Source organism: Sus scrofa, chromosome 14 (genome assembly GCF_054392235.1).
Source record: "Sus scrofa isolate SSC_HxYL_T2T_F1_AM1 chromosome 14, Sscrofa_HxYL_maternal_Yorkshire_Landrace_v2.0, whole genome shotgun sequence".
In the NCBI taxonomy this organism is placed as follows: domain Eukaryota; kingdom Metazoa; phylum Chordata; class Mammalia; order Artiodactyla; family Suidae; genus Sus; species Sus scrofa.
Genome location: NC_139396.1, coordinates 162,397,900 through 162,411,792, shown reverse-complemented (window position 1 = coordinate 162,411,792; position 13,893 = coordinate 162,397,900). Strand labels below are relative to the sequence as shown.

The 13,893-nt window shown below is 56.5% G+C and overlaps 1 protein-coding gene across 1 annotated transcript in view; it reads left to right on the top strand.

Annotated features, from left to right (window-relative positions):
- The window catches only part of TCERG1L (transcription elongation regulator 1 like), a 180,514-nt gene that overhangs the window by 135,960 nt on the left and 30,661 nt on the right, over positions 1-13,893 (top strand). The window contains exon 8 of the mRNA XM_084997466.1: positions 11,501-11,570. Coding sequence (XP_084853592.1) covers positions 11,501-11,570 — 70 coding nt within the window. The remainder of the gene's footprint in view (positions 1-11,500; positions 11,571-13,893) is intronic.

Below are 13,893 nucleotides of genomic sequence, written 5' to 3'. Positions count from 1 at the left end.
TCGGTCTGCTTCCTTTTTCATGAGCTGCTGTGATGGGAAAGGCCCGCCCCCTGAGCACATGGGTTGAAGCAGTGCCGGCGTCTCTGGAGACAGGAGATCGGGGCTCCCAGGCTGGCCTGCAGAGCTTGGCTGAAGGGCCAGGAGGTGGGCTCTTGACCTTTGGAAGAGCGTCTGTTTGACTTTCTGGGGTGTGTTTTGGGTGTGCAGTGATACGTTTGAGCCCACAGGTGACAGGCATCAGCCCAGTTTTAGCCCCTTCAAGGGCTAAATGGCACTTGCGGAGACAGTGTCCTAAGCTCTCCATGCATGTTTCAGTGTTGCTGAAACTCAGCCTCTGTCTGGTGTTGCTGAATGGAAACTTGGAGACGGAATTTGGGGTGAAGGAGAAAAAGGGAGCTGTTTGTGTTCCTTTGCCAGGCAGAGGGGGCCACAGAAGCTAATGCCCCAAAGACTGTGTCTTCCTTGGAAAGATGAGGAGGTGGTTTTAAGGTCTGGGGCGTGGAGTTCGGACGAGGGCTGTACATGAGCATCAGGGGAGGGGGCGCTGGCGTTGTCTCTCAGAGCTGGTGTGTAGTGGCCCCGGACTGGTTCTCCTCCTTCCCGCATGAAGAGGCTTCCTCAAGTAGCTCTTCCATTTGTTGGGGTTTTAGTTGGGCAGAAAGGCTCAAAGATACTGTTGGGTACATGGATGGAGGAGGAACCGGGACCTGCCCCCAGGCTGCCCTGCTCCTCCCTGGTCTCTGCACCCCCTCCCTTCCCACATGAGCAGCTGCCCTTTGGACTCAGCGGAGGTCATGGAGGCTGAGGCTTTGTCCCTAAAAAGAGCAAAGGAGGACACAGCAAGGCTGGCGTGCCCGGGAGCCCGCAGGGCCCTGCTCGGTCACAAGAGTGCCGGGAGACGTGGGGACGATGGCTCTTGCAAAGCTGGCAGGAGTCTGCTGAGAGTGATTGGCGTGGGTAGCACGTTCCTCTCACTTAGGAGAGCGAGCCCCCCACCCCCCGCCCCTGCAGAGTCACCCCGGGTCTGCCGACGTTGGGAAAAGGAGGCGACGTAGGCGCACGTCGAACCGCATCTGGGAGGTGGGGCTCTGAGATCAGGGATGACAGGAGCGGGCCTTGTGCGTTCGTTTCCTCCTTTGATCAGGGGCATCCACGTTTAAACAGCGTGTTCTGCACGCTGGGTGAGGCCGAGCAAAACTTCTCACCGGAGTTCCCGTCCTGCTCAGCAGTTGCAAAGCTGACGAGCATCCATGGGGACACGAGTTGGATCCTGGCCTCGCTCAGTGGGTCAGGGATCCAGGGTTGCCGTGAGCGGTGGTGTAGGTCACAGATGCGGCTCAGATCTCACGTAGCTGTGGCTGTGGTGTCGACCAGGCAGCTGCAGCTTGGATTCAGCCTCTAGCCCGGGAACCTCCATGTGCCGTGGGTGCGGCCCTAAAAAGAAAAAAACAAAAACAAACCAAAAAAAACCCCGCCTCATAGATACCCATCTCCCAAGGTCCTCAGGTCCGAACATCGTCAGGCAGGCGCAAGAGAGAACAGGCCCCCCTGGGCTGTCCTGAGCCCACAGACCCCCACGGACGCTCAGGGGCCGCCGTGTAGCAGAGGTATTTATTTGCCTGTAGGCGAGCTCTTGCTGCCTTCCTCAGCTTGCATTCTTGGAGATATTTGGGTGCTGTTTCTTCTGTTTTTTTTTTTTTTTTTCTCTTCCAAACCGCGGTAGGCACGAGAAGAAAGGGCGTCATTAACAGTCGGTGCACAGCGGCTGGCCCGTGTCTCTTCTCCGGGCCGAGGGGAGTGGGGCTGAGAGCAGAGTAGGATCCGCAGGAGCCTCGTTGGTCAGCATCCATTTCAAGGCTTGTGAGGACTGTAGGTGCAGGACGACGATCACAGATTAACTTAGAAATGGGAAGCGTTTACTTCCGCAGAAATCGACTCCAAGCCAGCAGCACTGATGCCGAAATTCGGCCTCTGTCTGCCGGTGCCGCATGGAAGCACAGAGACAGAGCTTGGGTAAAGGAGAAAAAGATAGCTCTGTTGCTTTGCCAGGCAAAGGAGGCCACAGCAGGCCGATGCCTTAAAGACTGCCCCCTCTCTGGAAGGGGTTAGGAGATGGGGTTTTTTTTTGTCTTTTTTTGCCATTTCTCGGGTCGCTCCCGCGGCACATGGAGGTTCCCAGGCCAGGGGTCCAATCGGAGCTGTAGCCGCCAGCCTCCACCACAGCCACAGCAACGCAGGATCCGAGCCGCGTCTGCAACCTACACCACAGCTCACAGCAACACCGGATCCTTAACCCGCTGAGCCAGGCCAGGGATCGAACCCGCAACCTCATGGTTCCTAGTGGGATTCGTTAACCACTGCGCCCCGACGGGAATGCCAGGAGACGGTTTTATAGTTCGGGGAGTGGAATCAGGATGAGGGCGTAGATGAGGATCGGGGGAGAGGCGCGTTTGCTTTGTTTCTCGGAGCTGGTGTGTAGCGGCCCCAGGACTGGTTCGGGTGGTCCTCCTTCTTCCCGAGCGAAGATGCTTCCTCAGGCAGTCCTTCCGTTTGGTGGGGTTTTAGTTGTGCAGAAAGGCTCAAGATACTGTTTATGTGTATTCCTCCAGGAGGGACTGGGACCTGCCCCGGGCTGCAGGGTTGTCCCCTGACGGCTCCTCCCTGGTCTCTGCACCCCCCCCCTTCCCACATGAGCAGCTGCCCTTTGGACTCAGGGAAGGTCATGGAGGCTGAGGCCTCGTCCCTAAGAACCAGCAGAGGACATAGCAAGGCTGGCGTGCCCAGGAGCCCGCGGGGCCCTGCTCAGTCACAGCACCCGAGGGACGGAGGGGGCTGCCTGGAAAGCTGACTCGGAGAAGGGGCAGAAGCAGAAGGAGGGAAGCGCGTGATGGGGACAGGCCCCCAGCGCGGCTGAGCCTGGGCCTTCTTAGCATTTCCATTGATTTGTAGCCTGGAGGCTTTTACCGGCTTAGATTTCGGTCCGGGGGCCTCCTCGTATAATTAATTGTAACAAGAACCTGAATGGCCTGGGTCAGCGATCAGGACTGCCCTTCACCTTGCTGCCCTGAGTCTCGTTTTACACCTGGAAAGGCAGAGAACGGAGCCTTAAATCCGACAGACGCAAGCGGAAATGCCGGATTCAATGTAACGTCGAGGCCTGTCTCGTCGGCCGCCAGTGTGGTGGCCCCTCAGCTGCCCAGTCCAGACGGACGCGGGATCATAGACTGTGAGGCGGTTGCAGAAGGAGCTTGAACCTCACTTACTCGTAGAAGCAGAGGAAGAGGTTTCCTTAGGCGGGTATATTTTAACCTGAATCTTAGAGGTACGCAAAGGACGGCAATTCTCAACTTGCTGCTGCAGAAGGGAAGTGACCTGTAAATGCAAAACATCTGATGTCCTAAGAGCCACTCACCTACGCTGTTCTGTTTGCAGCAAAACGATTAGGACCGGAAGGATTTCCGGAGGACTCAGGAGCCGGGACCGCGGAGCGGACGCCCTCTGGCTTGAGCAGGGGGCCTCCCCGGGGGGCAGCCGGCGCGACTCATCACATGGTCTGATCCTCATTATTACAGGGACCAGCTCCAGGGGAGGTTGCTCTTGGTGTGGAATTGTGTTTTTCACATTTTGTTCAACTATGAGTCATCGTAGGCTTGAGTATATGAAAAACCTGTTTGTCCTCTGAGATGGAACAGTTAGGCATATTCCAGTTGGTATTCGTCATTTTTCAAGAGGCAAAAGAAATCAATGCATGTTACAAAGTAGCTGCCACCTCCAGCTGCTGCGAGGTTTAGAGGGGTGTGTGGGTGTGTGGGTGTGGGTGTGGAAGCGCACGCGGGGGTATCCGCCACCGAGTGGGAGCCACAGTGTCAGGCAGCCGCGGGAACAGGATGCGGAACTGCCGGAAGCGCCAGGCCGTTCGTTCATCCTTCGCCAGAGGGGGAAAAGGTCCCTTTTCTTCATTCCGTTTTTGGTGCCGAGGGACTCAGATGAAGCCCTGAAGTCTGTCTTAATTATCCTGCAGTGCGTCCGGGTTTTTATGGCTCCAGCGGATGTGCTGCTGGCTGGGAATAAATGCCCCTCGAACCAAGGGGAAAGGAGAAGTACCAGCCTTCACCCGCATCCGCCGGGCGCCCTCCTGCGCCCCGGCCCTACCGGCTCTTCAGGGAGAGGAGGCCACACTCGCGCTTGTCTCCCCACCAGCCTTCAGCACCTCGCAGAGCGTTGGGGGCTCCGTGCTTCCACTGTGTTTGCCGACAGCACCAAGCAGCGGGTAGAGTTGCCTGAAGAAAAACCGCAAGTGTGGCTGCGTTCCATTGGCGGACTCTGCGGAGGACTCTTCTGGTGGGGAGACAGCCTCTCAGATACTCTGAAGAGCCCTTCCCGAGAGAGAAGCGGGGAGCAGGCTGTATAGGAGTTTTTGCTGAGAGAGAAAAGAAGGCGAACCTCAAAATGTCAAGGCTGAGCACACGAATCAGCTCAAGCTAACGATTTGAGTGCTGTGCTTTGTGTGGAAAGAGGCAGCTCCTGGACACAGTCCTTAGACGTGCACGTTAAGTGTCCGGGCCAGCATCCTGATTTCCTCCATCGAGTGCCCCCTGCACCTGTGCCGTCAGGCAGCCGCTGCGGCTGGTGGCTTGCTGGCTTCCGCATCCTCTGCTTACGGACATGGCAGGCAGCCGTTTTTGGTCCGCCGTAGGAGTTGCTGGCAGTCGGGCCAGTGCACCTGCTGCTCATGGCGGCCCTGTCCATGGGGGATGCCGTCCCTGCTGCTGGAAGCGTTTGGTGTTGTCCGGTGGGAAGTGCCAGGGGGGGATCAGATGAAACCCCTGTGGGCTCATCCTCTTGGGGGTGGGGGGAGGCGGGGCAGAGCTGGGGAAGGGGTGCTCCCCGAGTCTCTCTCCTGCCTCGTGTCTCCCGAGGGTGCCGCCTCTCCATGGCTGAGAAGGACAGGAGGCCTACGGGTAGCGAGGAATGAGGAGGTGGGATGGGGGGCCCTGGAGGGATAAAGGGGCCCTCGGTTCCTTAATGTCCGCCGGGCCCCAGGAGGTGGGCGCCGGCCCCATTTCCTTCCTGTCGCCACCCTAATGAGGCTTAGACCACCTGCATTGATTACCTTCCAGTCTGGGTGTCAGCAGCCCAGTGATGTCTCACTGGTGCTGCAGCTCCCTTCTGGAAGCTCCAGGAAAGAACTCTCTCCCTGCCTCTTCCAGCTCCGAGAGGCCGCCTCTGTCCTGGGCCGAGGGCTCTGCTCCCCTTCAGACAGCAGCACAGCATCTCCCCGTTTCCCCCTGTCTGGGGTCCCTGTGGCCACACTGGGCCCACCTGCGTGAACCAGACTCACTCCCATCTTGGGGTCACCTGCTCCCTCCTTCATCCTCCTTGTCCTGCAAGCTCATAAGTCACAGGGGCCAGGGGTCAGGGAGTGGACATCTTTAGGGACCATTGTTCTGCAATCCTCTGGCTTTATAACTATTTTAACCAACAAGGAACTAAAGAGAAGAGATGAGTTGCCTTGCCCAGGGTCACGCTTCCATCCGGGGAACCGGGATTTGTACCCGGGGGGGCTGACTCCAGATCCAAGCAGGGGCAGCCTCGCCAGGCGTCTTATTAGCTAGCACAGGAGAAAAATGTGTTTCTGGAAAACATTTTGCTCCCTGTGTCTGACACAAGGATAGTCAGGTGCAAGGGGCCTGGCGCTTCCGCGCTGCTTTGTCCCCGACCCGTAATGGACGTGGCTCAGCTTCTCTTGGCTTCAGTCGCTCTGTCAACACTGGAGTCATTCACATTCAAGACAGATACACACCGACAGCGACATTCATCGCGCCAAGGAGGGCACGAAGCCGTCCCTGTGAGTAAACACAGCTGTGCCCTGTGAAAGGGCCACTTTCCCGAGCTTTGTTTGCCCAGGAACAGCGTGCTCTGACCTGCACATCACAGGGGACAGGTGCCTGGCACTCAGCAAGGTCCGGCACCGCTGGAAAGGCTCCGGCTGCTGGTTCTCCTAAGTCCGAGCATGTGCATCGCTGTTTGTCCACTAGGACTCGGGGACGAGAGAGGCTCTCCTGGTTCAGGGTCCGGCCCCGCCCCCGGCTCTTTGGGAGGAACGACGACCGTCACCTGGGACCTGCGTTCAGTCCACATCCTGAACCCCCCCCCCACGCCCCGGGGCCGGCCTCTGCCCCCTCTCTGCACAGTGGATGGACCAGGCGGCTCTTGTTAAGCCCATCATCAGCATCCTCACCCAGGCTGCGACGGGACCCAGATAAGGCAGGCAGTGGAGACGGGTCCAGCCCTCCAGGGGATCCTCTGTTGACAGACGTTACCAGGCAGCCTCGGTGGGGAGGCATCGCGGGCCTGCAGACACCACGGGTCTCGAGGACGCTCTCATGGCTCGTCCCTCAGCAGGGCTGGGGCTCAGCCCGGTTCCCCGATGCGCCCAGACGTGGCGCTGAGAAGGAGCTGTGTTCTCTCCCGGTGCCTTCACTTCCCAGGGCTGTCGAACAGGAGAGACGGGAGCAGCATGTTTCAAGGCGGTTTCCCCAGGAACCCAGGGCATCAAACTGCCCTCCCCCCGGCCCAGGAGGGGCAGCCGCTGTGCCCGCAGACCTGTGAGGACCCCCCAGGCGGGCATGGTCTCAGGAGCTGGCAGAGGTCTCGGCTCAGGACGCCCCACACTGGAGGCTGAGGACTCCAGAGGCCGGGTGGGAGCACCGCATCGCCGTGTCTGCAGGCACCCAGGTGGAAGGGCTGACCTTGCCCCGAGGGGCCATCCCACTGATGCCAAAGCCCCGTCTTGGGCCAGCCCCCAGGTGTGGGGCGTGAGAGTCTCCAGGTTGGAGAAACTCTGGGGTCCAGTTCTGCCGAGTCTCTCGCCCGTGTCGTGACTATCAAAGCCGTTTAACCTGCTGACGGTCTTTTCAGCCAGATGCTTGCAGACTCCCCAGAACTTCCCCAAGGTCTCAGGTCCTGGGGTTCGCTCAAACCCCCAGGAAGGCTGTATTGCTCCCCCGGACGTGGGGCAGAGATGTCACCGTGGGCCTGTTGAGTCCAGAAGCTCGGGAGCAGAGCCTGCTCAGGCAGTGACCGTGGCTGCTGCCTTTGTCCGGTTCCCAGGCCGGAGCACCGTTGTCCCTGGATCCCAGGAGCAACCGAAGTGCTGGTTGGGTGGTCTCAAGTCACATCCCTCCCCCGCACACCAGGCTTCTCCTCCGATGCAGACGGGCTTCTGCAGGTCTCAGGCGGGGCTAACCCGGGACTGTGCCGATGGGACCCAGCTTCACAGGCTCCGAAAGCATGACATTTGTCTCCCTGCCCCAACCTCACCGTGCGCTCAGCGGCTTTCTTTAAAAATGCAAAAGCCTCCCCTTGCTGGTTAAATGCATAGGAGAATAGATGTCGAAAACAGGTGGATGTTTGTGTCTTTCTTTAATAGAGCAGCTGAGGCTTCGACACGCTGTCCTCCCTGTTCCTCTCCATCCTGGGTTTCTCTCCAGCTCTCCGTGTTTTGAGCTGCCCTCTCTCGACGCCACCCCCACCCCGGGCTGGATGCCCATCGGCTCCCCCAGCTCCATCCAGCTGGTGGCCCTCTGGGCATCTGTTTGTTCATGCGAGCACGTGATGCTGCTACACGAGTCTTCTTCCTCGGAGCGTTTTACAAGTATTTCTGTTGTACCACTTGGTGGTATTGGAACTGCCAGCTCAGGAGGCACATGCATTTCACATCTGGACAGTCCTTGCTAAGTCTTCCTCCGAAAAGACGGACCTTGCCACTGAGTTGTTGGCCGTTAGTTTGTCGTGTATTCCTGTGAAGTGCGTGTTTGTCTTTCTTACTGAATATTACCTGGAATCTTATAAATCAAGGAGATCAGTATTAGAGCTATGGCATGAGTTCTGTATGTTTCTTTTGATTTTTCCCATAAGACAAATTGATCTTGAAATGTTTTTCTTATTGTGGGAAGACACGTAACATGAAGTTTGCCTTTTTAACCATTTTTAGGCGCACAGTTTAGTGGCAGTTAATACCTTTGCGATGTTGTATGACCCTCGCCAACACTTCCATCCTTTTCCTCACCCCAGACGGAAACTCCCTGACTGTTTATCGATAACCCCCCGTGCCGCTGGTGGTCCTTCCCAGCCCCTGGTGACCCCTCCTGCTCCGCACCCCTGAAGGTTTGTTCTCTACGCCTCACCTAAGTGGAACCAGGCAGTGTGTGTCCATTAGCGACTGGCTTATCTCACCTAGCGTGTGCTCGCCGGGGCTCCCTGTCACAGCAGCTGTCAGCGCGTCTTGGCTCTGCAGAGCTGAGTGGTGTCCCACACTGTGTTCACTGGGTCACCCCCGAACACTGGGGCTCTTTCCCCCTTCTGGGTACTGTGAGCGATGCTGGTGGGAACGTGGGCACACACGCATCTGTTTGAATCCTGTGTGCAGTTTTTTGGGTAGATGCCCAGCGTCGCGTTCCTGCTCAGACACTCACCTGCGTTGACTGACCTCTTTGAGGAGCGGCCACAGCTTTTCCTGCAGCAGCTGCCGGACTTGACATTCCTTCCAGCGACACTCAGGGGCCCCACGTTCGTGCCAACACGGGCGGGTTTCCTCTTAACAAGTGCTCTTCTCCTGTTTCCCTCGGAGTGTGTGGGGCGGTACCTCGTTGCGGTTTTGATTCGCGTTTCCCTGTTGACTGCCTGTTGAGCATCTTTCGTGTGCTTCTCGGCCCTGCGTGTCTGCCGTGGAGACAGGTCCAGTTAGGTCTTTGCCCTCCGTAGGTGGGTTCTTTCATCTTAGCCGCTGTTGAGTCGTAGGAGTTTGTTTAAATGTATTATGAACACTAATCTCTTTTCAGATATTTAACTTGCGAATGTGTTTCCCACTTTCGGGGTTGCTTTTTCACTCTGTTGATCATGTCCTCTTTATGCACATTTTTTTTTGAAATTTTTATTAAGTTCAGTTTGTCTATTTTTTTCTCTTATTGCCTGTGTTTTGGTATCGTATGTAAGAGGCCATTTTCAAACCTAGGGTCGTGACCGCTTCCCCCTTCATTTTTGTCTAAGACTTGTATGGTTTTAGCGAAGTGTAGTTTTTTCACCCATTTTGAGTTAATTTTGTATTTGGACTTGCTGTCAAGGGCCACTTTTCTTGCGAATGGGCCATATTTCTTCTTTCTTGGTGTGCTTTGCTGTTTCCGTGCTGCCATCTGGGCTTTCTGAGTGTGACCGCGTGACAGCCCTGGAATTGTGTTTGCGGCTCCCCAGGGAATTCTGATTTCTGCTCCTCCAGTGGGGCTGTCCATTTGTGACTTCGCCAAACTATTTTTTCTTTTTTTACGTGTGTGCTCCTCGCCAGTTTCAGCCCCCAGACTGGTTTACGTCCCGTTATCTCTGCGGGCAGTGAAGGACGGGCTCCCCCCCCCTCCCCCGCAGGCGGCACTGTCCTAGACTTTGTCCAGGTCTGAGGAGGTGCCAGTGTCTGGAACCCTTAACCCGTCTCTTTCCGGCTCGGCAGCTGTGTTGGTGGGGGACGGACGGCCCGGGACCCCCATTCCGCTCTTTTTCCTGATGTTCCCTCTGGGCTCGTCTGTTCAAAGGCAGTCAAATCGATGGTTTCCTTTATGGCCTCTGGATCTTGTGACTCGATCAGAAAAGCTTCACCCATGATAAAATTGTTTGAGACAAACAAAAACACTCAAAAAAAAAAAAAAACCCAACCTCTTTGTAATTTAGAAAACCATCTTTAAACGCTTCCTGTCCCACCTTTGGCCTCCCCGTGTGTCCTCTGCGGGGCGCGGGGGTCCGGGGCGTCCCCGCCTCGTGTCGTGTCCTGTCTCCATGGCTGCTCCTCACTCTCCATCGTATCCGCCTGAAGGCCGAGCAGACAACACGACCCCCTCCTTCACCCCCCAGCGAGAGCCAGCGGGGACAGGGGGCCCCAGGTGGAGGGGTGCTGGTGGGCGTGGAGGCTGAGACGGGGAGGGGGGCCCGGGGTGAAGGCGCTGAGATGGGGCGCCCATGGGACCGTGGGAGGGCCGGGCAGGAGCGGTGGTATCCATGTGCCTTTGGGGTCACAGCAGAGGGGGGTACTGGGGGAGCCGCGGGTGGGCGTGGGGGGGGCATGGGAGTGAAGGGGTGAGCTGCCCCCTCCCCACGTCCGTTCAGTTGTCTCACAGGGCTCTCTCTAGACCACTGGTCCTGCAGCGGGACAGGGAGGGGGACATTTGGCGACTTCTGGAGACACGGATGGTCGTCAGGCCTGGAAGGACTCTGGGCACCTGCTGGGGAGAGACCAGGGCTGCTGCTCAGCCTCCTAAGCTCGGGGCGGCCCGTCAGGCCGCCCCACGAGTCACCAGCGCTGGGGTGAGGAGCCCGGAAGGCCCCTGGGCTCCGGGCGTCTGCTGGGGGGTCTCGCTGGCCCCACGAGGGCGTGGTGGGGTGAGCTGTGGTGTGGGTGCTGCTGGGTGGTGCACAGGACCTGCCCTCGGTGGGAGGGGGCCGTCAGGACCAAGACCCAGGCCGGGCTGGGGGAGCCGGACCCGCTCATCTTGCTAACAGCCCCCGCCCCGTGCCCTGAGCGCCCGCTGTGAACACACGGGCCAGGGCTGGGGCTCAGGGCTGGCGACCGAGGCACAGCTGGCACTGCAGACCGCGCCTGTGGAGAACAGTCAGATTTTATCAAAAGAAAGGCTGGGAGGCCTTTGCAGTTGTGGGAATTGATGTGTGTTCCCGTAAACCTCGCATTCATCACGAGTTCATTGCAGAGCCCCTCAGGAAGGACGGGGGTTCAAGCCGTCCTGGGGACGGGGGGTTGTGCTGCAATGCCCAGCCCCCGCACCTGTGCCCACATGGGCACATGGTTATGAGAGAGTGGTTTCCTGGGTGACAGACACGGAATGAAAAACAGGCCAGAAGGCAGTTGGGATGCCAGGGAGCGTGTGGACATCATTCCGCCTGTCAGGACCAAAATAATAATGCTCTAGAACCATCTCTCTGCTCGTTTTTCCTCTTCCCTTTTGGAGACAAATATGAAACACGGGAGCACCTTTTTACTTTTTCATTCCAAAAGCTCATCAAACATTTACAGGGCCAACCTCTTCAGGATGTAAGTAGGGGACCTGACTTCACAATCAATTTGGCTTTCAGAAAGGAGACGCAGAGACAGCAGCGCGTGCCTGCCGCCTGCCCGAGCCAGCGGGTTCAGGGCAGCGGGAAGACGGTGGGGAGGGCACTGGTCCCGGCCTGGTCCTGCTCGAGGGGCTGGGTCCACTGGACACCCCCCCCCCCAGCCTCTCCAGGGCCGAGGTAGAGGCGGCTCCTCTGCACAGAAGCACGGCCAGCTGCTCCTCTGCTGGGGGCGGTGGGGGGGGGCACCACCTGGGCGTAGGATTCGAGGTGGGTCTTAAGGAAACCGGCTTTCTTAGCTCGCAGCCAAGTCTGCTTGGAAGCAGGGCTTCCCGAGGGTTGGGTGCGGCCCGAGCTCGTGCTAACCGCGAGCACGCTTCTCTTTCAGGCGACCCCAGCGATGGATCGAGCTCTGATGACGGCAGGGAAGCCCCCGACGTGAAAACCAAGAGGAATCGGTAGGTGGCCCCGTGCCTTCCTGTGGGGCCGTCCTGGGGGATGAGCAGGGGGAGGAAGGACAAGCGGCTCATTTTGACCCAAGTCCTCGCAGAGGCCGCGGTCCCGGTTCCCTCTCAGTGGCTGTTCTGGGGACCTCGTGTCCCTTCTCCCACCTCCCCGGGCCACTCCCAGCCCAGGCTCTGCTTCCGGCCCGAGGAGGGTGGGGGCATGGAGGGCCCAGGGGGTCTTCGTGCTGGGGACGGTGGGTTGGGGCCCACCTCTGTGTTTTGCTGGCTTTGGGACTTTGGGCCAGGTGATCCCACCCCATTGCTGATTCTCCCCGCAGCGTGCGGGATGCGTGAGTGAGAAGAGGCTGTGTGACTTTCTGCCTGCATCACAGTCTGCTTGTGGGGACTGGGTCGTGGTCACGGTGCAGGAGGGGGACCGTCCTTCCTTTCGAGCCGCAGGAATGATCCTTCCCCTGGAGCCTGTGGGAAGGCCCAGTCTGGGTCCCTGTCCTGAGTTCCACCAGAGGGGTAAAATCGCGTCACAGTTCCTGAAACGGGAGAGGAAGGGCCACAGGGAAGGGTGAGGGCACGTCTAAAGGGACCCGAGAGGCACTTCCTGAGCCGTCTCGGTGCCCGTGTCCTGGCAGGGCCGCCCTCCTCTCCGCCCAGCGCTGCCCCTGGTCCCTGGCCGGGCTCGCATGTCCCACCCCCCATCATGGGACACCCAGCCCTGCAGCGGGAGCCCCAGAACAGCTGTCAGGTTGCTTCTGCACCGGGTACCTTGTCTTGACAGGTGTGCCTCAGAAGGAGGAGACTTGCAGGGGCCGTTGTGTGCGGTCCCAGGAAGATGCGGTGCTGACACACACTTTTTTTTTTTTAGTTTATTATTTTCCCACTGTACAGCAATGGGATCAAGTTATTCTTACATGTATACATTCCCCCCCCCCTTTGTTCTGTTGCAACATATCTAGACAAAGTTCTCAATGCTACTCAGCAGGATCTCCTTGCAAATCTATTCTAACTTGTGTCTGATAAGCCCAAGCTCCCAATCCCTCCCACTCCCTCCCTTTCCCATCAGGAAACCACAAGTTTTTCTCCAAGTCCATGATTTTCTTTTCTGAGGAGATGTTCATTTGTGCTGGATATTAGACTCCAGTTATAAGTGATATCATATGGTATTTGTCTTTATCTTTCTGGCTCATTTCACTCAGTATGAGATTCTCTAGTTCCATCCATGTTGCTGCAAATGGCATTATGTCATTCTTTTTTATGGCTGAGTAGTATTCCATTGTGTCTATATACCACATTTTCCAAATCCAGTCATCTGTTGATGGACATTTGGGTTGTTTCCATGTCCTGGCTATTTCGAATAGTGCTGCAATGAGCATGCTTGTGCATGTGTCTCTTTTAAGTAGAGTTTTGTCCGGATAGATGCCCAAGAGTGGGATTGTGGGGTCATATGGAAGTTCTATGTACAGATTTCTAAGGTATCTCCAAACTGTTCTCCATAGTGGTTGTACCAGTTTACATTCCCACCAACAGTGCAGGAGGGTTCCCTTTTCTCCACAGCCCCTCCAGCACTTGTTATTTGTGGACTTACTAATGATGGCCATACTGACTGGTGTAAGGTGGTATCTCGTGGTAGTTTTGATTTGCATTTCTCTAAGAATCAGGGATGTTGAGCATTTTTTCATGTGTTTGTTGGCCATCTGTATATCTTCCTTGGAGAAATGTCTATTCAGGTCTTTTGCCCATTTTTCAATTGGGTTGTTGACTTTTTTGCTGTTGAGGTGTATAAGTTGCTTATATATTCTAGAGATTAAGCCCTTGTCCGTTGCATCATTTGAAACTATTTTCTCTCATTCTGTAAGTTGTCTTTTTTTTGTTTTTGGTTTCTTTTGCTGTGCAAAAGCTTTTCAGTTTGATTAGGTCCCATGGGTTTATTTTTGCTCTTATTTCTGTTGCCTTGGGAGACTGACCTGAGAAAATATTGATGTCAGAGAGTGTTTTGCCTATGTTCTCTTGTTCTCTTCTAGGCGTTTGATGGTGTTCTGTCTTCTGTGGAAGTCTTTCAGCCACTTTGAGTTTATTTTTGTGCATGGTGTGAGGGTGTGTTCTAATTTCATTGCTTTGCATGCAGCTGTCCAGGTTTCCCAGCAATGCTTGCTGAATAGACTTTCTCATATTATGCTCTCGCCTCTGTCAAAGATTAATTGACCATAGGTGTCAGGGTTTATTTCTAGGTTCTCTATTCTGTTCCATTGGTCCGTATGTCTGTTTTGATACCAGTACCACACTGTTTTGATGACTGTGACTTTTTAATATTCAGACTTAT